This window comes from Poecile atricapillus, chromosome Z (assembly GCF_030490865.1).
Source record: "Poecile atricapillus isolate bPoeAtr1 chromosome Z, bPoeAtr1.hap1, whole genome shotgun sequence".
Taxonomy (NCBI): domain Eukaryota; kingdom Metazoa; phylum Chordata; class Aves; order Passeriformes; family Paridae; genus Poecile; species Poecile atricapillus.
In genome coordinates, this window is record NC_081289.1 from 542,175 (window position 1) to 565,393 (window position 23,219).

General features: G+C 58.2%; 1 protein-coding gene across 4 annotated transcripts in view; it reads left to right on the forward strand.

Moving 5' to 3' along the window:
• The window catches only part of LOC131573847 (serine/threonine-protein phosphatase 6 regulatory subunit 2-like), a 71,010-nt gene that overhangs the window by 35,782 nt on the left and 12,009 nt on the right, over nucleotides 1–23,219 (forward strand). For all 4 annotated transcript variants that reach the window (XM_058828155.1, XM_058828157.1, XM_058828159.1 and 1 more), the window contains exons 4-16: nucleotides 839–1,025; nucleotides 3,343–3,480; nucleotides 4,962–5,027; nucleotides 5,860–5,972; nucleotides 8,593–8,706; nucleotides 10,405–10,531; nucleotides 14,602–14,754; nucleotides 15,450–15,680; nucleotides 17,651–17,715; nucleotides 19,882–19,997; nucleotides 20,991–21,076; nucleotides 21,369–21,449; nucleotides 21,784–21,881. In XM_058828155.1, the coding sequence (XP_058684138.1) occupies nucleotides 839–1,025; nucleotides 3,343–3,480; nucleotides 4,962–5,027; nucleotides 5,860–5,972; nucleotides 8,593–8,706; nucleotides 10,405–10,531; nucleotides 14,602–14,754; nucleotides 15,450–15,680; nucleotides 17,651–17,715; nucleotides 19,882–19,997; nucleotides 20,991–21,076; nucleotides 21,369–21,449; nucleotides 21,784–21,881 (1,575 nt within the window). The remainder of the gene's footprint in view (nucleotides 1–838; nucleotides 1,026–3,342; nucleotides 3,481–4,961; nucleotides 5,028–5,859; nucleotides 5,973–8,592; nucleotides 8,707–10,404; nucleotides 10,532–14,601; nucleotides 14,755–15,449; nucleotides 15,681–17,650; nucleotides 17,716–19,881; nucleotides 19,998–20,990; nucleotides 21,077–21,368; nucleotides 21,450–21,783; nucleotides 21,882–23,219) is intronic.

A 23,219-nucleotide genomic window follows, 5' to 3' on the forward strand; every position in this document is an offset into this window, starting at 1 on the left:
TCCAGGGGTCTGAGGGGGAGTTCCCTGCAGCCTGGAATCCTCCAGGGCTGGGCTGTGGTGCCAGAACGGGAATGGTGAGGGTTGGATCACACCTGGGGCTGTGAGAGCTGCAGGAGCAGAACCTGCTGGGACAGGAGAGCTCCTATTTCTCTTGGGTCCATGGGATGTGTGTCCACACGCAGATCTCCAGGAGTTGTGGGTGCTTTTTGCATGGAATGAGCCAGGAAAAGGAGAAATGAGTCCTGGTGTCCCCTTGGGGCTGGAAGGTCCCTCTAGGGTGGTGACAGCGACATCCTCAGCCTCAGCTCCTGGGACAGCACCAGGGCTGGAGCAGCAGCAGCGGGGACTGAGGGGCATTTGGAACCCTCAGGGCTGGAACTGCAAGAACAGGGGGAGGCTGCTGGGGAAGGGAATGGTGCAGGGGAAGGGTCAAAGCTCCCAACTGGCCTGGAAGTGTTGTAGTGGCTTGTGAAGAGTGCAGAGACTGGGAAAGATCCTGGTGTAGAAACCTGGTTTGGTCACAAATCAGTAATGACCCATTGTGGGAAGTGTCCTCAGCACAGGGAGTCAGTCGTGGGTGGGATAGGAGGGACCCCCGAGCCCCCCCAGTGCCCCCCTGCCATGGCAGGGACACCTCCCACTGGCCCAGGCTGCTCCCAGCCCCAGGCTCCAGCCTGCCCATGGCCACTGCCAGGGATCCAGGGGCAGCCACAGCTGCTCTGGGCACCCTGTGCCACCCTGGCCAGCCTGGAACTCCTTCACTCTGAGAGCTTTGCAGAGGGCAGATCTCCAGGGAGTTTCCATCTCACCTGTGGTCGCTCTGGGTGTGTCACTGCAGGTATCCCAACACGGCCTGCGAGCTGCTGACCTCGGACGTGCCGCAGATCAACGACAAACTGGGTGGGGACGAGACCCTGCTCAACATCCTCTACGACTTCCTGGACCACGAGCCCCCCCTGAACCCCCTCCTCGCCAGCTTCTTCAGCAAGACCATCGGGAACCTCATTGCACGGAAAACAGAACAGGTAGGGATGGGATCTGTCCCGTCCAGGCAATTCCCCAGCTCTGCCGGTGTTGTGTCCTTGCTGTGAGCTCATGGTACTCCTGGAGTTGGGTTTAAGCTCAGAGGTGAAATGGAGTCTCTGGGAAGTTCTCAGAATTCCTCAGTGCAGTGAGATGCTGGCGTGGACAGACCCTTACCGGAGTTTTGGGTTGGGGTCTGTCACAGCCAGAATATCCCCATGGCACAGCTCAAGCTTCACTTTTCATACCAAGGCGTTTTGAGGATCATCAGTCATCCCAATCCATAAACAAGGCCTCAGGCTCATCCTTATGGAAGGACTGCTGAGGCATGAGCTGAACAGGGATTCAGGAATATTCACATCCCAGTAAATACTGAGGTTTTAAATGCTGCCTGGTAGGGAGCTTGAGAGGAAAGGAAAATTCCCCAGCTTCACTTATTTCCATGGCTTCAGGAGGGGAGAAAAGTTGGCTGAAAAGATCTGATTTGGTGTTGCCTTGAAATAAGAATCATTCCCGTGTTCCCTGGAGGGTTCCCAACCCAAGGTCGGTGGTTGAGACACAAAAGAGAAGCTCCGGGAGCTGTGGGAGAGCTGAGGGGGATTTGTGAGGGAGAGCCGTGAGGGAGATGTGAGGGAGCCGTGAGGGAGCTGTGAGGGAGATGTGAGGGAGCTGTGAGGGAGCTGTGAGGGAGCCGTGAGGGAGCCATGAGGGAGCCATGAGGGAGCTGTGAGGGAGCTGTGAGGCAGCAGTGAGGGAGCCGTGAGGGAGCTGTGAGGGAGCCGTGAGGGAGATGTGAGGGAGCTGTGAGGGAGATGTGAGGGAGCTGTGAGGGAGATGTGAGGGAGATGTGAGGGAGATGTGAGGGAGCTGTGAGGGAGCTGTGAGGGAGCCATGAGGGAGCCATGAGGGAGATGTGAGGGAGCCGTGAGGGAGATGTGAGGGAGCTGTGAGGGAGATGTGAGGGAGCTGTGAGGGAGATGTGAGGGAGATGTGAGGGAGCTGTGAGGGAGCTGTGAGGGAGCTGTGAGGGAGCCATGAGGGAGCCATGAGGGAGATGTGAGGGAGCCGTGAGGGAGATGTGAGGGAGCCATGAGGGAGATGTGAGGGAGCCATGAGGGAGATGTGAGGGAGCCGTGAGGGAGCTGTGAGGGAGCTGTGAGGGAGCCATGAGGGAGCCATGAGGGAGATGTGAGGGAGCCGTGAGGGAGATGTGAGGGAGCCATGAGGGAGATGTGAGGGAGCTGTGAGGGAGATGTGAGGGAGATGTGAGGGAGCCGTGAGGGAGCCGTGAGGGAGCCATGAGGGAGATGTGAGGGAGCTGAGAGGGAGCTGTGAGGGAGCCGTGAGGGAGCCATGAGGGAGATGTGAGGGAGCCATGAGGGAGATGTGAGGGAGCTGTGAGGGAGCTGTGAGGGAGATGTGAGGGAGCTGTGAGGGAGCCATGAGGGAGCTGTGAGGGAGCTGTGAGGGAGCCATGAGGGAGCTGTGAGGGAGCCATGAGGGAGATGTGAGGGAGATGTGAGGGAGCCATGAGGGAGATGTGAGGGAGATCTGAGGGAGCCATGAGGGAGCTGTGAGGGAGATGTGAGGGAGCCATGAGGGAGCCGTGAGGGAGATGTGAGGGAGCCGTGAGGGAGCCGTGAGGGAGATGTGAGGGAGCCGTGAGGGAGATGTGAGGGAGATGTGAGGGAGCCATGAGGGAGATGTGAGGGAGATGTGAGGGAGCCATGAGGGAGCTGTGAGGGAGCCATGAGGGAGCTGTGAGGGAGCTGTGAGGGAGCCGTGAGGGAGATGTGAGGTAGATGTGAGGGAGCCGTGAGGGAGATGTGAGGGAGATGTGAGGGAGCCATGAGGGAGATGTGAGGGAGATGTGAGGGAGCCATGAGGGAGATGTGAGGGAGATGTGAGGGAGCCGTGAGGGAGCTGTGAGGGAGCCATGAGGGAGCCATGAGGGAGCCGTGTGGGAGCTGTGAGGGAGCTGTGAGGGAGCTGTGAGAGAGCTGTGAGGGAGCCATGAAGGAGATGTGAGGGAGCCGTGAGGGAGATGTGAGGGAGCTGAGAGGGTGCTGTGAGGGAGATGTGAGGGAACCATGAGGGAGATGTGAGGGAGCCGTGAGGGAGCTGTGAGGGAGCCATGAAGGAGATGTGAGGGAGCTGTGAGGGGGCTGTGAGGGAGCTGTGAGGGAGATGTGAGGGAGCCGTGAGGGAGCTGTGAGGGAGTTCTGAGGGAGTTGTGAAGGATTTGTGAGGGGACTCTGAGGGGGCTGTGAGGGAGTTGCATGTCCCATTGGCAGCTGATGCGGGCTCCTCTTTCCACAGGTGATCTCATTTTTGAGGAAAAAGGACAAGTTCCTGAGCCTGGTGCTAAAGCACATCGACACCTCTGCCATGATGGACCTGCTGCTGCGCCTCATCAGCTGCGTGGAGCCCACGGCGCTGCGCCAGGACGTGCTCAATGTGAGGGCCAACCCTCTCCCAGCCCCTGTCCCTGCCTGGCTTGGGACAAATGGGGTTTGTGGGTGTTTTATCCCAGGAGCTGATCCACCCCTCTGACAGCTCCCATTCCCAGGGCTGGGGTCTCTCCCTGGGGTCCCTCAGCCCCATTGTGGCTCCAGGGCAGCAGCCTGGCTCACTTCTGGCACCAAAGGGTTTCCCACTCATTTTTCTATGGAGCAACTTCTCTTTAGTCCACCTGGAGAGCTTGGAGAAAGGGAATCTGAATTCTTCCCAGTGTTCAGAAATTCAGACATTGATTGGGAAGTAATTAATCTTAATTCCTTACCATGTTCAAGGAATCATAGAATCAGGGAATCCTGGAATGATTTGGGATAGAAGGGATCCCTGAGCCCCCCCAGTGCCCCCCTGCCATGGCAGGGACACCTCCCACTGGCCCAGGCTGCTCCCAGCCCCAGGCTCCAGCCTGCCCTTGGCCACTGCCAGGGATCCAGGGGCAGCCACAGCTGCTCTGGCAATTCCAGCCCAGCCAGCAATTCCCAATTCCCAACATCCCAACATCCAGCCCTGGCCTCTGGCACTGGCAGCCATTCCCTGGCTCCTGGCCCTGCAGCCCTGTCCCAGTCCCTCTGCAGCTCTCCTGGAGCCCCTTCAGGCCCTGCAGGGGCTCTCAGCTCTCCCTGGATCCTTCTCCTCTCCAGGGGAACATTCCCAGCTCTCCTGGAGCCCCTTCAGTCTCTGGAATGTTCTGGAAGGTCTCCCTGGATCCTTCTCCTCTCCAGGGGAACATTCCCATCTCCTCTGGTCTGCCTCAGGAGCAGAGGGGTCCCAGACCCATCCCTGGAAATGTTTTTCCTTGTAATGGAAGTTTGCTCATTTCCCAGGCAGCTGTGTTTGGGCATTGTTGGGATGAGTTTGGGGGATGTCACACGTCAGCAGTTTTCCTGGAACAGGAGTGGGATGTGAATGGAAACGGGTGGAGATGAGGGGCTGAGCCTGCAGGTGGGGCTGGGCTGGAGGAGTGGAAGGGAGCATTTGGAGAGGACATTCCTGGATTGCCTGGGCTGGAAAAGGAGCTAGGGAATGGTTTGCATGGAGAACAGGAACTGGTGGAGCAAGGTGAAGGTACAGTGACAGCTGTTCCAACATCTGGCAGGAGGAGGAATTGTGAGCAGCAGGAAGAGCAGGAGCTGCTGGGAGAATGTGGTGGGGGTTCTGCCACCGCTGCTCAGATGAGCTGTTTGACCCTGGAGCATTCCATGTTTTCCAGAGGGTCTGTGTGTTAGTTCCATGGCAGGAGGCAAATCCTAATCCATCCCCATCCGTGCTGATGCAAATCCGAATCCATCCCTGTCCCCACCTCGGGGATGGAATTGGGAGAGGGAAGGAAAGGCTTCCCTTCCTGCAGAGCTTCCCAGAACTCCTCTCAATCTGAGCTCCTGGACATCCAACGAGGATCTTCTCTCCTCCTCTTTTCCCTGCAGTGGCTGAATGAAGCCAGAATTATCCAGAGACTCGTGGAGCTGATCCATTCGAGCCAGGACGAGGATGTGAGTGGCACCAGGGCTGGGGATTTGGGGTGCTGGGTCCTGCAGGGCCCTGGAGATTTCTGTTTTCCGTGTGACCTGTGGAGGAGCCGCTGGGGATGGCCTTGGGATGTGCTGTCCTCTGCTCAGCACCAGATCTGGGGCTTTGGAGTGGTTTCATCTGCTTTTGACTTCTTTTACTCGCAGTTCCTTGGTTCTGCTGCCTTGGTTGATCTCAAACCTACAGACAGTGGGGTTAGGGAGGAACCTGCTGTTCCTGGAAGATCCTTTAAAATCAGCCACTTGATGCCATTTTCAAATCTTTTTAGCCCCGAGTGGGAATTCAGTTGTAAAGTCTGGAAAATGCAGTTCTCTGAGCCCGATTCCCTCAGCTCATCCCAGGCAAAGTTCCCTCTGAGAGGAGAGCTGGGAGCATCCCCATGGATTTGTGTTGGAGCAGGTGCTGAGGTACAGCAGCTCCAGAGGGGCTTTGAGTGATGAATTCCTCAAACAGCCCTGGAAAACCTTTTAATCCCCAGGAGTTAAACGGTGAAGGGTTCTCTCCAGCAGGAAGAGAGCAGTGGGAGGAAGGACGGAATGCTTGTGTTAGGAATGTGCAGGTTAGCAGGATTGAGGAGAGAGAGAGGAATCCTCATCCCTGAGCTCCTGAGCTGCTCTTGATGGTCGTGTTTGGGCCAATCTCCTTTGAGTGCAAACTGTTGATGCTGCTGCTCCAGCAGTGTCCAGCACTGAGTAACTCCAGGGGGAGCAGGAATGGGATTGATCCCAGCCGGAGCATTCCCAGCCTGGCCAGGCTTGGCCCTGGCGCTGACACCACTCCTGTCCCCGTTTCCAGAGGCAATCCAACGCTTCCCAGACCCTGTGTGACATCATCAGGCTGAGCAGAGACCAGAGCACTCAGCTCCAGGATGTCCCAGAGCCGGATCCGCTTCTCACAGCACTGGAATCGTGAGTACTGGGGGCACTGGGGCTGGCTCCTGGATCGCTCTGCAGGGAGCAGGCAGAGCAGGGATGTTCTTCTGGAGCTGGAGCAGCACTGAATGAACGGCCTCTTCAGGGATTTGGGGTTTGAGGCTCTGTCCAGGGGCAGGAGAGGGGGTCAGGGAGCCCAAAGCACCCCTTCAGGGTGAGACAAAGACCCAAGGGATTTCAGCCTGGAGAAGGGAGGGTTCTGTGGGGACCTCACAGCACCTTCAGGGTCTGAAGTGATCTCAGAGGAAGCCAGAGGGGGATTGTTCATCCAGAACTGGAGTGCCAGGACAAGGGGAATGACATCCACTGCCAGAGGCCAGGGCTGGATGTTGGGATGTTGGGAATTGGGAATTGCTGGCTGGGCTGGAATTGCCAGAGCAGCTGTGGCTGCCCCTGGATCCCTGGCAGTGGCCAAGGGCAGGCTGGAGCCTGGGGCTGGGAGCAGCCTGGGCCAGTGGGAGGTGTCCCTGCCATGGCAGGGGGGCACTGGGGGGGCTCGGGGGTCCCTTCTATCCCAAACCATCCCAGGATTCCCTGATTTCCCAGATAACATTCAGTGTGTACCAGAAATGTTGATTTTCCCAGTTTTGCTCCATCCTGCTGTTGTTCCTTTGCTCTTTGCAATGAACATTCAATTATTTATGTCCTGTGTTTTCTGCTTCATATCACTGCTGCAAACTGAAAAACTCTGGGATATTCTCCAGGAGACTGAAACTAAAAAAGGTTCTGTTGGGCCTGGAGGTGACATTTTGTCAGGAAAGGGCTGGATGGAGCCATGGAAGGGACTGGGGCTCCCAATTCCTCTGAGATATTTGTGTCCACCCAGAGCTCTGAATTTAGGTGGCACTGGGGATCTTTTCTCCTGATCCATGGCTGTCAGTTCCTCCATGACTGTGGGATAATTCCAGTGTGAAGGTGGGAATGGCATGTGGATCACCCCAGTACTGGGAAGCCACTGGGACCATCCTGGGCTTGCCTTGGAGCTCTGCCCCTGCCAGAACCTGCTGCACTTCTGTAAATCCTTCATTTCCCTCACTGCTCCTGCAGGAATGAGGTAGATCCAGCCTTTGTGCCATGGCCTGACAGGATCCTGTGCTGGGGAAGTGTTGACTTTTCACGGAATCCTGGGATGGTTTGGGATAGAAGGGACCCCCGAGCCCCCCCAGTGCCCCCCTGCCATGGCAGGGACACCTCCCACTGGCCCAGGCTGCTCCCAGCCCCAGGCTCCAGCCTGCCCTTGGCCACTGCCAGGGATCCAGGGGCAGCCCCAGCTGCTCTGGCAATTCCAGCCCAGCCAGCAATTCCCAATTCCCAACATCCCAACATCCAGCCCTGTCCTCTGGCACTGGCAGCCATTCCCTGGCTCCTGCCCCTGCAGCCCTGTCCCAGTCCCTCTGCAGCTCTCCTGGAGCCCCTTCAGGCCCTGCAGGGGCTCTCAGCTCTCCCTGGATCCTTCTCCTCTCCAGGGGAACATTCCCAGCTCTCCTGGAGCCCCTTCAGGCCCTGCAGGGGCTCTCAGCTCTCCCTGGATCCTTCTCCTCTCCAGGGGAACATTCCCAGCTCTCCCAGGCTGGATCCCTGGGAACTGAGGGGCTCCAGGCCTGGAGCAGCTCTGGGGTCTCCTCTGGGCTCTCTCCAGCAGCTCCAGGTGCTGCTGCTGTTGGGCTCTGGAGCTGGAGGCACTGGAGGTCCCAGCCCTGACTGGAGCCTGTGGCCTCTCCTTTGTGTCAGAGATGGGATTGCAGCTCGGTCATTCCCCCTGGGAATCCCAGGACCTTTAATGGGGGCTCTGGGAGGGGTGATGGCCATGGAAGATGAGGCACTTCCAGACTTTTTTGGTAATTTTAGGCTTTCTTGGTAGTTTTGTAGAGGGCTGTGGGACCCTGCACTTCCAGGAACCATCTCCAGAATTCCTGCTCAGAATAAAGGAGCATTTTGGGCAAAGGGATTCTTTTCCTCCTCTTCCCTTTCTGCTGGAGGTCACAAAGCTCATTCCCTTCCTGGCCCATTTTCCCAGCATTACAGCGACCTTTTGGGTTTTGGATAGCTTTTATCATCCCTGAGTCAGGAATGAATGAGCAACATGAAGGAGGTGGGATCAGGGAATGAGCCCCAAATCCCAGTTCAGGAGCTGCTGGTTGGGTGCAATAAAGGGAATTTGATTCATTACAGAAGTTGACTCCTTTTCCTGCCTCTGCGTCCCCTGCTCTGCTGACTGAGGGTATTTAGATGCTCCTTATTCAAATAATCCTCCCTCATGAATTATTCAGCTGTTTTTACATTTTTGTCTCATATTTTATTAATACCCATGGCAAGGAGACTTTTTGCAATGTTAGAAAGCAGTCGGGATCGGGCTGTGAGCTCAGGGATGCCGGGTTGGGCTGGATGTGGGAACAGGGAAGGGAATTCCTGAGGGCTGGCTTTTGGGGAGGGACAGAGCTGATGTGTGGTGGGGAACCAGAGCTGGGGAGCAGGGCTGGCCTCAGCCCCCCGTTCCTCCCTCCATCATTCCCTGCTCCCAGCACAGAGCAGCGGGAAGAGCGGGATCTCCCCCGGCCGTGGGTGCCCCCTGTGAGTGACCCCCCTGTGTCCCCAGGCAGGAGTGTGTGGAGCAGCTCCTCAGCAACATGTTCGACGGGGAGCAGAGCGAGACCTGCATCGTCAACGGAACCCAGGTGCTCCTGACGCTGCTGGAAACGCGGCGCTCCGGGTGAGCGGGACCGCCGGGATGGCCGGGATGGCTGGGATAGCCGGGGTAACTGGGGTAACTGGGGTAACTGGGGTAACTGGGATAGCTGGGGTAACTGGGGTAACTGGGGTAACTGGGGTAACTGGGATAGCTGGGGTAACTGGGGTAACTGGGATAGCTGGGGTAACTGGGGTAGCTGGGATAGCTGGGGTAACTGGGGTAACTGGGATAGCTGGGGTAACTGGGATAGCTGGGGTAACTGGGGTAACTGGGATAGCTGGGGTAACTGGGATAGCCGGGGTAACTGGGATAACTGGGATAGCTGGGGTAACTGGGGTAACTGGGGTAACTGGGATAGCTGGGGTAACTGGGGTAACTGGGATAGCTGGGGTAACTGGGGTAACCGGGATAGCTGGGGTAACCGGGATGGCTGGGATAGCCGGGATGGCTGGGCTAACTGGGATAGCTGGGGTAACTGGGATAGCCGGGGTAACTGGGGTAACTGGGATAACTGGGGTAACTGGGGTAACTGGGATAGCTGGGGTAACTGGGGTAACTGGGGTAACTGGGATAGCTGGGGTAACTGGGATAGCTGGGGTAACTGGGATAGCTGGGGTAACTGGGGTAACTGGGATAGCTGGGGTAACTGGGATAGCTGGGGTAACTGGGGTAACTGGGATAGCTGGGGTAACTGGGATAGCTGGGGTAACTGGGATAGCTGGGGTAACTGGGTTAACTGGGATAGCTGGGGTAACTGGGTTAACTGGGATAGCTGGGGTAACTGGGATAGCCAGGATAACTGGGGTAGCTGGGATCACCGGGATAACTGGGTTAACTGGGATAGCTGGGGTAACTGGGATAGCTGGGGTAACTGGGATAGCTGGGGTAACTGGGATAGCTTGGGTAACTGGGATAACTGGGGTAACTGGGATAGCCGGGGTAACTGGGATAGCTGGGGTAACTGGGATAGCTGGAGTAACTGGGATAGCTGGGGTAACTGGGATAGCTGGGGTAACTGGGATAGCTGGGTTAACTGGGATAGCTGGGGTAACTGGGATAGCTGGGGTAACTGGGATAGCTGGGTTAACTGGGATAGCTGGGGTAACTGGGATAGCTGGGGTAACTGGGATAACTGGGGTAACTGGGATAGCTGGGGTAACTGGGATAGCTGGGTTAACTGGGATAGCTGGGGTAACTGGGATAACTGGGGTAACTGGGATAGCTGGGGTAACTGGGATAGCTGGGGTAACTGGGATAGCTGGGGTAACTGGGATAGCTGGGGTAACTGGGATAGCCGGGATAGCTGGGGTAACTGGGTTAACTGGGATAGCTTGGATAACCAGGGTAACCGGGATAGCCGGTGTAACCGGGATAGCTGGGATCACCAGGATCACCGGGATAGCTGGGGTGACCGGAATAACCAGGATCACTGGGATAACTGGGATAGCTGGGTTTGCTGGGATCACCAGGATCACTGGGATAACCAGGATAGCTGGGATAGCTGGGAGAACCAGGAAGGAAAGAATGGGAAGGAAGGAAAATGGTTTCCAGGAAGGAAAATGGTTTTAGTGGAATTGCTGATTAAACACCGAGTTGGGCAACGGTTTAATGTCATAAAATCCCAGAATCCCAGCTGGGATTGGGACCTTGGGGACCATGGTGATGAATGGGAAGCGGGAATTGCGAGTGAACCCCGAGTGAATCCCGGTGTCCCCTCAGAGTGGAAGGCCTGATGGACTCGTACACTCAGGGATTCGAGAGGTCTTACGCTGTCAACAGCAGCATCTTGCACGGCATCGAGCCCCGGCTCAAGGACTTCCACCAGCTGCTGCTGCGCCCGCCCAAGGTACAGCCGCCATTCCCGGCAGCCCACACAGCTCCAGCCTGGACACACGGCCGGGAGGGGAAACCTGCACGCAGATTCTGTAACTCAGGTGTGCAGGCATGAGGCAGCAGGAATCTGCAGCAGGAATCTGCAGCGGGAATCCGCAGCAGGAATCTGCAGGAGGATTCCGCAGCAGGAATCTGCAGCAGGATTCCGCAGCAGGAATCTGCAGCAGGATTCTGCAGCAGGATTCCGCAGCAGGAGTCCGCAGCAGGAATCCGCAGCAGGAATCCGCAGCAGGAATGTGCAGCAGGAATCTGCAGCAGGAATCCACAGCAGGAATCCGCAGCAGGAATCTGCAGCAGGAATCTGCAGCGGGAATCTGCAGTGGGAATCTGCAGCGGGAATCTGCAGCGGGATTCCACAGCAGGATTCTGCAGCAGGAATGTGCAGCAGGATTCCGCAGCAGGAATCCGCAGCAGGAATCCGCAGCAGGAATCCGCAGCAGGAATGTGCAGCAGGATTCCGCAGCAGGAATCCGCAGCAGGAATCTGAGGGTTGTGTTCAGGGAAATCTTTGGGACTGGGGGATTGAGTGGAGATGGGAAGGGATGGGAGAGAAAAGAACTTGCAGTGGATAATTGGATTTTAATCTTCTGATCTGGCAGTCAGATCACCTGGTGGCCCCAGAGCCATCCTCTTGGGAAGGTGGTTTGGGTTTCCCTGCTGAGAACAGTCCTGAAATGAGAGGGTTCTGGTAAATGTGAGAATCCCAGAGCAGCTGGGGTTGTCTGGGCAGGGCAGGGTCACCTGGAGCAGGTGACACAGGGACACATCCAGCTGGCTTTGGGATGTCTGCAGAGCTGGGGGGACTCAGGCCCTCCATGGGCAGCGCTTCCAGGGCTCTGCCCCTCCATGGGCAGCACTTCCAGGGCTCTGCCCCTCCCTGGGCAGCACTTCCAGGGCTCTGCCCCTCCCTGGGCAGCACTTCCAGGGCTCCGTCCCCTCCCTGGGCAGCACTTCCAGGGCTCTGCCCCCTCCATGGGCAGTGTCCCAGGGCTCTGCCCCTTCCATGGGCAGCACTTCCAGAGCTCCGTCCCCTCCATGGGCAGCACTTCCAGAGCTCCGTCCCCTCCATGGGCAGTGTCCCAGGGCTCTGCCCGTCCATGGGCAGCACTTCCAGGGCTCCATCCCCTCCATGGGCAGTGTCCCAGGGCTCTGCCCCCTCCCTGGGCAGCACTTCCAGGGCTCCATCCCCTCCATGGGCAGCACTTCCAGGGCTCTGCCCCCTCCATGGGCAGCACTTCCAGGGCTCCACCCCCTCCCTGGGCAGCACTTCCAGGGCTCCATCCCCTCCCTGGGCAGCACTTCCAGGGCTCTTTCCCCTCCCTGGGCAGCGCTTCCAGGGCTCTGCCCCCTCCCTGGGCAGCACTTCCAGGGCTCCATCCCCTCCCTGGGCAGCGCTTCCAGGGCTCTACCCCTCCCTGGGCAGCACTTCCAGGGCTCCGTCCCCTCCATGGGCAGCGCTTCCAGGGCTCCACCCCCTCCCTGGGCAGCACTTCCAGGGCTCCATCCCCTCCCTGGGCAGCACTTCCAGGGCTCTTTCCCCTCCCTGGGCAGCGCTTCCAGGGCTCTGCCCCCTCCCTGGGCAGCACTTCCAGGGCTCCATCCCCTCCATGGGCAGCGCTTCCAGGGCTCTGCCCGTCCATGGGCAGCGCTTCCAGGGCTCTGCCCGTCCATGGGCAGCGCTTCCAGGGCTCTGCCCCTCCATGGGCAGCACTTCCAGGGCTCTGCCCCTCCATGGGCAGCGCTTCCAGGGCTCTGCCCCTCCCTGGGCAGCGCTTCCAGGGCTCCGTCCCCTCCATGGGCAGCGCTTCCAGGGCTCCACCCCCTCCCTGGGCAGCACTTCCAGGGCTCCATCCCCTCCCTGGGCAGCACTTCCAGGGCTCTTTCCCCTCCCTGGGCAGCGCTTCCAGGGCTCTGCCCCCTCCCTGGGCAGCACTTCCAGGGCTCCATCCCCTCCATGGGCAGCGCTTCCAGGGCTCTGCCCGTCCATGGGCAGCGCTTCCAGGGCTCTGCCCCTCCATGGGCAGCACTTCCAGGGCTCTGCCCCTCCATGGGCAGCGCTTCCAGGGCTCTGCCCCTCCCTGGGCAGCGCTTCCAGGGCTCTTTCCCCTCCCTGGGCAGCGCTTCCAGGGCTCTGCCCCCTCCCTGGGCAGCGCTTCCAGGGCTCTTTCCCCTCCCTGGGCAGCGCTTCCAGGGCTCTGCCCCCTCCCTGGGCAGCGCTTCTAGGGCTCTTTCCCCTCCCTGGGCAGCGCTTCCAGGGCTCTTTCCCCTCCCTGGGCAGCGCTTCCAGGGCTCTTTCCCCTCCCTGGGCAGCGCTTCCAGGGCTCTGCCCCCTCCCTGGGCAGCGCTTCCAGGGCTCTTTCCCCTCCCTGGGCAGCGCTTCCAGGGCTCTGCCCCCTCCCTGGGCAGCGCTTCTAGGGCTCTGTCCCCTCCATGGGCAGCACTTCCAGGGCTCTTTCCCCTCCCTGGGCAGCGCTTCCAGGGCTCTGCCCCTCCATGGGCAGCGCTTCCAGGGCTCCATCCCCTCCATGGGCAGTGTCCCAGGGCTCTGCCCCCTCCCTGGGCAGCACTTCCAGGGCTCCATCCCCTCCATGGGCAGCACTTCCAGGGCTCTGCCCCCTCCCTGGGCAGCACTTCCAGGGCTCCATCCCCTCCCTGGGCAGCACTTCCAGGGCTCCGTCCCCTCCATGGGCAGCGCTTCCAGGGCTCCACCCCCTCCCTGGGCAGCACTTCCAGGGCTCCATCCCCTCCCTGGGCAGCACTTCCAGGGCTCTTTCCCCTCCCTGGGCAGCGCTTCCAGGGCTCTGCCCCCTCCCTGGGCAGCACTTCCAGGGCTCCATCCCCTCCATGGGCAGCGCTTCCAGGGCTCTGCCCGTCCATGGGCAGCGCTTCCAGGGCTCTGCCCCTCCATGGGCAGCAGTTCCAGGGCTCTGCCCCTCCATGGGCAGCGCTTCCAGGGCTCTGCCCCTCCCTGGGCAGCGCTTCCAGGGCTCCATCCCCTCCCTGGGCAGCACTTCCAGGGCTCTTTCCCCTCCCTGGGCAGCGCTTCCAGGGCTCTGCCCCCTCCCTGGGCAGCACTTCCAGGGCTCCATCCCCTCCATGGGCAGCACTTCCAGGGCTCCATCCCCTCCATGGGCAGCGCTTCCAGGGCTCTGCCCCTCCCTGGGCAGCGCTTCCAGGGCTCTTTCCCCTCCCTGGGCAGCGCTTCCAGGGCTCTTTCCCCTCCCTGGGCAGCACTTCCAGGGCTCTGCCCCCTCCCTGGGCAGCGCTTCCAGGGCTCTTTCCCCTCCCTGGGCAGCGCTTCCAGGGCTCTGCCCCCTCCCTGGGCAGCGCTTCTAGGGCTCTGTCCCCTCCATGGGCAGCACTTCCAGGGCTCTGCCCCCTCCCTGGGCAGTGGTCCCAGGGCTCTTCCCTTCCATGGGCAGCAGTCCCAGGGCTCTGCCCCCTCCATGGGCAGCACTTCCAGGGCTCTGCCCCTCCCTGGGCAGCACTTCCAGGGCTCTGCCCCTCCATGGGCAGCACTTCCAGGGCTCCATCCCCTCCATGGGCAGTGTCCCAGGGCTCTGCCCCTTCCATGGGCAGCACTTCCAGGGCTCTGCCCCTCCATGGGCAGCACTTCCAGGGCTCCATCCCCTCCATGGGCAGTGTCCCAGGGCTCTGCCCCTTCCATGGGCAGCACTTCCAGGGCTCTGCCCCTCCATGGGCAGCACTTCCAGGGCTCTGCCCCCTCCCTGGGCAGCGCTTCCAGGGCTCCATCCCCTCCATGGGCAGCACTTCCAGGGCTCCATCCCCTCCATGGGCAGCGCTTCCAGGGCTCTGCCCCTCCATGGGCAGCGCTTCCAGGGCTCCATCCCCTCCATGGGCCGCGCTTCCAGGGCTCTGCCCCTCCATGGGCAGTTCTTCCCCCGGGTGAGATGGAGCTCCCATGGCTGAGCAGCCGAGGCTCTGGGCACTGTGGAGCAGAGCCCTGGGGCACGTGTGCTGTGGGAACGTTGTCCTTCCCTGACTGGCATCCCTGTTCCTCAGAAACCGGCCATCCTGACCACGCTGGGAGTGCTGGAGGAGCCTCTGGGCAACGCGCGGCTGCACGGCTCGCGGCTGATCGCGGCGCTGCTGCACACCAACACCCCCAGCATCAACCACGAGCTCTGCAGGCTCGGCACCATGGACTTGCTACTTGTGAGTATCCAGGGGCCTCCCAGGGAGCGGGGATGGGCTGTGGAATCCATTCTCTGCCAGGGGGACAAAGTCCTGTTATTTCCCTTACCTGCTCCAGCGAGGAGCAGATCCCTGCAGGAGCTTTTGCCATCCAAATCCAACTGTCTGGGGTTTTGGACTGAGCCTCACGCTTCCAATTCCGTGTCAGTTCAGTGGAGAAGGTGTGAAACAGTCTGTGCTGTGTGTGTGAGCTCCTGGAATGCTGAGAGATTAATTTTCTCCCAGGATCCCTGGGACTGGAAAGGGCCTCCCAGAACCTGGGCAACCTTAAGGGAATTAATTCCATCCTTAGCAATGATTCAGTTCCTGTTTTTCCTAGGATTCATTCAGCCCCAGTGGAGTTATTTCATTCAGTGTGTCTGTGCTGTGAGAGGATTCCCAAGTGCTCCATTTATTGGGAATATTCACTGATTTCCCAACAGACAGCACCCTGGGAATGCAGAGCCCAGCCAGCAGTGGCTGCTGGCGTGTGGCAGGAAAACTGAGTGGGATTGATGATCAAACAACAACTTGGGCAACAATTTAATATCCCAGAGTCCCAGAATCCTGGCATGGGTTGGGTTGGGAGGATCCTTAAAGATCCCTGATGTCACTGATCATTAAAACCAGGAAGATTTATCCCGAGTAAACTCTTCCATCTCTCATTTCTCCTCCAGGATTTATTTTTTAAATACACGTGGAATAACTTTTTGCATTTCCAAGTGGAGCTGTCCATAGCAGCCATCCTGTCCCACTCTGTGCACGAGGGGAAGCCCAGCCCGGGGGAGCCGGGCAGCAAAGAGGAAGCTCCGAGCGGGAACGCGGCCCCGGAGCCAGCGGAGCCCACGGAGCCCACGGAGCCCTCAGAGCCCCCAAACGGAGCCACCGAGAACGTCATGGTCACCCACGTGAGAGCTGGGCTGGGCTGGGGTCACCCACGTGAGAGCTGGGCTGGGCTGGGGTCTCCAGGGATCCCTGAGATGGGGCTGGGGTCACCCACGTGAGAGCTGGGCTGGGCAGGGGTCACCCACGTGAGAGCTGGGCTGGGCTGGGGTCACCCACGTGAGAGCTGGGCTGGGCAGGGGTCACCCACGTGAGAGCTGGGCTGGGCTGGGGTCACCCACGTGAGAGCTGGGCTGGGCAGGGGTCTCCAGGGATCCCTGAGATGGGGCTGGGGTCACCCACGTGAGAGCTGGGCTGGGCTGGGGTCTCCAGGGATCCCTGAGATAAGGCTGGGGTCCCCAGAGATCCCTGAGATGGGGCTGGGGTCCCCAGGGATCCCTGAGATAAGGCTGGGGTCACCAGGGATCCCTGAAATGGGGCTGGGGTCTCCAGGGATCTCTGGGCTGGGGTCACCAGGGATCTCTGGGCTGGGCTGGGGTCACCCACGTGAGAGCTGGGCTGGGCTGGGGTCTCCAGGGATCCCTGAGATGGGGCTGGGGTCTCCAGGGGTCTCTGGGCTGGGCTGGGGTCACCCACGTGAGAGCTGGGCTGGGCTGGGGTCTCCAGGGATCCCTGAGATGGGGCTGGGGTCCCATGGGATCCCTGAGATGGGGCTGGGGTCTCCAGGGATCTCTGAGATGGGTCTGGGGTCCCCAGGGATCCCTGAGATGGGGCTGGGGTCTCCAGGGATCCCTGAGATGGGTCTGGGGTCTCCAGGGATCCCTGAGATGGGGCTGGGGTCTCCAGAGATCCCTGAGATGGGGCTGGGGTCACCAGGGATCCCTGAGATGGGTCTGGGGTCACCAGAGATCCCTGAGATGGTGCTGGGGTCACCAGGGATCCCTGAGATGGGGCTGGGGTCTCCAGGGATCCCTGAGATGGGGCTGGGGTCTCCAGGGATCCCTGAGATGGGGCTGGGGTCCCCAGGGATCCCTGAGATGGGGCTGGGGTCCCCAGGGATCCCTGAGATGGGTCTGGGGTCCCATGGGATCCCTGAGATGGGGCTGGGGTCACCCATGTGAGAGCTGGGCTGGGCTGGGGTCACCCACGTGAGAGCTGGGGTGGGCTGGGGTTCCCAGGGATCCCTGAGATGGGGCTGGGGTCTCCAGGGATCTCTGGGCTGGGGTCTCCAGGGATCCCTGAGATGGGGCTGGGGTCACCAGGGATCCCTGAGATGGGTCTGGGGTCCCATGGGATCCCTGAGATGGGGCTGGGGTCACCAGGGATCCCTGAGATGGGTCTGGGGTCTCCAGGGATCCCTGGGCTGGGGTCTCCAGGGGTCTCTGGGCTGGGCTGTTGCAGAGCAGGCACTTGGCTCAGTTTGAATTTGTTGTTACTTATTTTTATATGTAATTTTCAGTGGGTTTTGTTATAATTTATTGCCGTTTTTTAGTGAATTTCATTATTTATTACCAATTTTTATGAGCTTTATTATTATTTATTATTATTTATTACCTATATTTAGTGGGCTTTATTACTATTTATTATCATTTGGGGTGGTTCTCGTGGAGCTGTGTTCGCTTTTGTGCCTTTATTTGCAACATCCCATTAAAACTTCCCTCATTTAATGGCCCCATGAATCCCTTGCTATTTATTAAAATGATCCCCATTTATTCTTAAAATTCCAATTTTTTTTTAGTAAAAATTACTATAAATTTTGGAAAAAAAAACCTAGCCAAGAACATTCCAGCTGTTAGTGGCCAGGCCTCGGAGTGGTGCCTGGCAGGGCTTTAATTCCTTTAATTCCTTTAATTCCTTTAATTCCTTTAATTCCTGCTGCTGGGATCTGCTGGGATCCCTGGGAAATAACCAGGAAGGAACCAGGGCTCCTGGGGATGGGCTGAGGTTTGATCTCCTGAGGAGGAATGAGGGAAGGAACAGGAGGATCCACATTTCTCCTCTGGAAAATCCCAAATATTCTCCCATTTCCCCACAGCTGTTCCAGAAGTGCTGCCTGGTGCAGAGGATATTGGACGCCTGGGAAGCCAATGACAAAATCCAGTAAGGAATTGCTGCACATTGACTTGGGATAATATTCCTGGAGAATTTCCAGTTTAGTGGTGTCCAAACAGACTTGGGTTTTGGTTGGGGTTTGGAGCTGGGGTGGTTTGCATGCTGACAAGCCAAATTCCCAAACAGACAGGATTTGAAGGCGTGATGGGTTTTATGGATGTTCCCAACACCTCATCCCAGCACCTCAGGCTGCTGCTTTCCTGCTTTCTCAGGGAATCCCATGGAATATTCACTTCTTTCATTCTCTTGTTTTGTTTTGTTTTGTTTTAAATGCATAATTCTATTCTCCCTGGAGAAGAAAACTCTTTTAAGTTGGGGTGGCCAAGCATTTCTGCCATGGATTTCCTATTTTAGCTTTATAAACCCTTTGGATTTTGTGCTGATTGGGCTGATAAGAACTAAATATTTTTAAAAAACTAAGAAATCAAAGTGGAAATCTTCTGCAGGCTTCAGTTTCCATGCCCAGCTCAGTGTTTGGTCCTCACTCTCTATTTTGAGCTCCTGGTGGCTTCCAAGGGCTTTGGAGCCCCACTGTCATGGTTTTGGCCATAATTGGAGGCTTGAGGTCTGGATTACATTTTTTTTTGGTTGGTTTAATTTGGTTTTTTCTGTCTTTTTGGTCCTTTTTACAGCCCCTCATCCACATAAGGAATTTTGCTGGGCATTTCCTTGCCCAGATCTGTAGGACCAGAAATATCCCTGGGGACGAAAAATATCCCTGGGTGCTGCTCGGGAGTTTTCCTGATTAAACCAGAAGGAGCCAGAGCTCATCCCTATTTCCCAGCAGAGAGTTCCAGTCACCACCACACTGGAAAAAATCTGATTGGAAGGGAAAAAATGGGGATTCAAACAGAGGAATCTCAGCTGGGGCTTTGGGATGGTGGGCTTTTCCTGGCTGCTCTCAGTGGCAGATGGATCCCAAGGCCAGGCTGGAGCCTGGGACATGGCAGGGGGGCACTGGGGGGGCTCTGGGGGTCCCTTTTATCCCAATTCCAGGATTCCCTGAGCTCAGGGCTGCTCGGGTTCTCTGTTGGGATCTGGTTTTATCCCATGGTTGGATGGGAATGTCTTCTCTCCTGGGGGAGTCACTGCAGCAGTCCCAGCCCCACCCTGGAGCTCTGCCAGGGGCTGTGCTGTAGATGGAATTCTGTGGCCATTGGAGCTGGAATTCCATGGGCATTGGAGCTGGAATTCCGTGGCCATTGGGAATGGAATTCTGTGGCCATTTGGGCTGGAATGCTGGGGCAATTCTTAGGGCTCTGTCCCGGCTCCGAGAGTTTCCCATCGTGGTATCCCCGGGTATCCCGGCTCCGAGGGTATCCCAGCTCCGAGTGTGTCCCGGCTCCGAGGGTATCCCGGCTCCGAGGGTATCCCAGCTCCAAGTGTGTCCCGGCTCCGAGGGTATCCCAGCTCCAAGGGTATCCCGGCTCCGAGGGTATCCCAGCTCCAAGGGTATCCCAGCTCCAAGGGTATCCCGGCTCCGAGGGTATCCCAGCTCCAAGGGTATCCCAGCTCCAAGGGTATCCCGGCTCCGAGGGTATCCCAGCTCCAAGGGTATCCTGGCTCCGAGGGTATCCCAGCTCCGAGGGTATCCCGGCTCCGAGTGTGTCCCGGCTCCGAGGGTGTCCGAGGGTATCCCAGCTCCGAGGGTATCCAAGGGTATCCCAGCTCCAAGGGTATCCTGGCTCCGAGGGTATCCCAGCTCCAAGGGTATCCCGGCTCCGAGGGTATCCCGGCTCTGAGGGTATCCCAGCTCCAAGGGTATCCCAGCTCCAAGGGTATCCTGGCTCCGAGGGTATCCCAGCTCCAAGGGTATCCCGGCTCCGAGGGTATCCCAGCTCCGAGGGTATCCCAGCTCCGAGGGTATCCCAGCTCCGAGGGTATCCTGGCTCCGAGGGTATCCCGGCTCCGAGGGTATCCCAGCTCCGAGGGTATCCCAGCTCCAAGGGTATCCCGGCTCCGAGGGTATCCCGTCTCTGAGGCTATCCCAGCTCCAAGGGTATCCTGGCTCCGAGGGTATCCCAGCTCTGAGTGTGTCCCGGCTCTGAGGGTATCCGAGGCTATCCCAGCTCCGAGGGTATCCGAGGGTATCCCGGCTCCAACGGTATCCGAGTGTATCCCGGCTCCGAGGGTAGCGGCTGCTCTCTGTTCCAGGGCGGAGGGCGGCAGGAGGAGAGGGAACATGGGGCACCTGACCCGCATCGCCAACGCCGTGGTGCACAACATGGAGAAGGGACCCATGCAGGCCCAGATCAGTGACTTCATCAAAGGTACCGCCTGCTCCTCCTCCTCCTCCTCCTCCTCCTCCTCCTCCTCCTCTTCCTCCTCCAGCTCCCCCTCACTGCTCTCCAGGGAAAAAAAAAACCCTTGGGAGCTCTTGGAATGACTCCCTGCAGGTATTTCCTCAAGATCCTTTCCACTGGAAAGGATTCCCAGGGAAATCCCACATTATCCCATCACTGAAAGCATGGTGAGACCCCGTCTGGCTGCTCTTGGTGTTCACACAGTGGGGTTGGGATTGGGCACTGGGAGATGTCCCTGCCGTGGTGGGGGGCACTGGGGGGGTCTGGGGTCCCTTCCCACCCAACCATTCCAAGATTCCATGACTCCGTGACGCCTCTGAGGGAGGAGACTCGGGGTTAAATGTCCCCAGCAGCCACAGACTCATCAGCTGATCAGGGGTGTTCCCACTGCCAGCCTGTGTCCATCCTCACTGGATCCACTGGGAGAACTGGTTTTCCCCCGTGGGTTTGGGTGGGAGGAAGGAAGATTTTCCATTTTCCACATTGTCCATCCCCTCTGCTCCGCCCCTGCCGGGCAGTGACGATCTGAGAGCACAATCCTCTATTTTCTCCTTGTGCTATTTCTCCATTTCCTTTCCTCCACCCTCAGGTTCTGCTCCCCTTTGGGCTCCCCGGTGTGCTGGGATGGGAGGGAAGGGAGGGATGGGAGGGATGGGAGGGATGGGAGGGAAGGGAGGGAAGAGAGGGAAGGGAGGGAAGGGAGGGAGGGATGGGAGGGAAGGGAGGGATGGGAGGGAAGGGAGGGATGGGAGGGAAGGGAGGGAAGAGAGGGAAGAGAGGGAAGAGAGGGAAGGGTCCCCCAGTCCCGGGAGAAAAGGGGAGACCCAGGCGCAGCTGGAGCCCCGCTCGGGGTGGTTGTTCCCAGCAGGGTGAGAGAAGCTGGGAGTCCTTGGGCCAGGTGAGTCCCCAGGGAGCTGAGAGCACCCAAATCCCATGGTTTCTGTGTTCCTCTGGTTCCAGAGCTGCCTGAGGACTGCAGGGGCAGGTGGGAGAGTTTTGTGGAGGAGACGCTGACCGAGACGAACCGGAGAAACACGGTGGATTTGGTGAGTTGGTCACTCCAGTGCCTGCTGGGCTTCCCCTAACAGAAGAAATTAATACTCCTGGTTTTCCTTTTTTCCTTGTTTTGCTGAAGAATGCTTCAAGACAGAGTAGAAATCATTTCCATAAACATATTCCATAATGATCCTTCAGCAGAGCTGATCCGTGGTGCTGAGCTGCTCCCTGGGATTCCTTGGGGCAGCTCCTGCCTGGGCAGGACTTTGGGCTTTGGTGGAATTGAAACGTGGGAGCTTTTCCAGCTTTCCCAGGTTCCCTGACTGGTTTGTGCTTTCCCAGGTGAGCACCCACCACCTGCACTCCTCCAGCGAGGATGAGGACATTGAAAGCGCTTTTCCCAACGAGCTCACTCTCCAACAGGTGAGTTGGGAACATCCTGACTATTCCCAGAAACTCACTGCTGTGGTTGCCCTCAGTCCATCCTGCTGTGGAGCAGCTTCCTGAGATCTGCTCCGTGTGTTCAGCTCCTCTGGGATTTCCCAGGGAGGTTCCATGGCCTGGGATCCTCCTGGGAGCAGCTCAGGAGGGATCGGGGTGGGAATCCCAGAGCTCTGGCAAGGTCAGGATGAGGATTTCACACACTTCCCTGGGACTTCAGCGCTTTCCTGGGGGAGCTGTTTCCTCACAGCTCCACTGACTGTGTCTGGAGTGTCTCTGGACACCCTAATGATGGATTTCTGGGATCCCTTCCCAGGCCTTCTCCGAGTACCAGATCCAGCAGATGACGGCAAATTTCGCAGATCAGTTCGGCTTCAACGACGAGGAGTTTGCCGACCAGGATGACAACATCAAGTGAGTCTGGGGGTGTTTGGTGACAGCACCAAGTGAGTCTGGGGGTCTCTGGTGACAGCACCAAGTGAGTCTGGGGGTCTTTGGTGACACCAAATGAGTCTGGGGGTGTTTGGTGACAGCACCAAGTGAGTCTGGGGGTCTCTGGTGACAGCACCAAGTGAGTCTGGGGGTGTTTGGTGACACCAAATGAGTCTGGGGGTGTTTGGTGACACCAAATGAGTCTGGGGGTGTTTGGTGACAGCACCAAGTGAGTCTGGTGGTGTTTGGTGACACCAAATGAGTCTGGGGGTGTTTGGTGACAGCACCAAGTGAGTCTGGGGGTCTCTGGTGACAGCACCAAGTGAGTCTGGTGGTGTTTGGTGACACCAAATGAGTCTGGGGGTGTTTGGTGACAGCACCAAGTGAGTCTGGGGGTCTCTGGTGACACCAAGTGAGTCTGGGGGTGTTTGGTGACAGCACCAAGTGAGTCTGGGGGTGTTTGGTGACACCAAATGAGTCTGGGGGTGTTTGGTGACAGCACCAAGTGAGTCTGGGGGTCTCTGGTGACAGCACCAAGTGAGTCTGGTGGTGTTTGGTGACAGCACCAAGTGAGTCTGGGGGTCTCTGGTGACAGCACCAAGCGAGTCTGGGGGTCTCTGGTGACAGCACCAAATGAGTCTGGGGGTCTCTGGTGACAGCACCAAGTGAGTCTGGGGGTGTTTGCCATTTCAGCCTCTTTGCATCCCACCCTCCCTCTGCTCCAGGTTTACAAATGAGCCTCCTTGTCCCTCCTCAGGTTGGAAACAGCTCCTTGTTTTCCAGGAGCACAGCCCGATCTCTGAGCCAGGTGGAGAAGCAAGAAATTCTCTCATTTTAAAGAGGGATATGTGAAATAAAGCAGGCAATTGTTGTCCAGCCCTGGTTTGGAATGAGTTTAAAGGCAAAGCCTGAGAACAAACTGTGGGCAGTTAAACAGATCTTTTCCAAGGAATTACATCCTTATTGGAATGAGAAGTGAAGGGACAGTGCTCTGATGGTTCCATGGAAATGCAGCCGTTTTCCTGCTCCTGAGGAAGGGAGCAGGGATAATCAGGAGCAGTGGCAGTTCAGGGAGACAGGGAAGAGGGGATTCAGTGTTACACAACTTGCTGAAAGCTCGGAATTCACTGCTTTTACAGAATTCCTTTAATCCCATTAAAGCTGCAGCTCATCCTCTCTCCTTGGAAATGTACCTGGCACTGGGATTATCCCAGTGGCCACAGTTATGGGACCAGTTATGGGCAGAGCAGTGCTCCAGGGGATCCCAGTGCTCCTGGGTTTTTCTCCATCCCGGGGGTTCCTTGGGATCCAAGGCAGCAC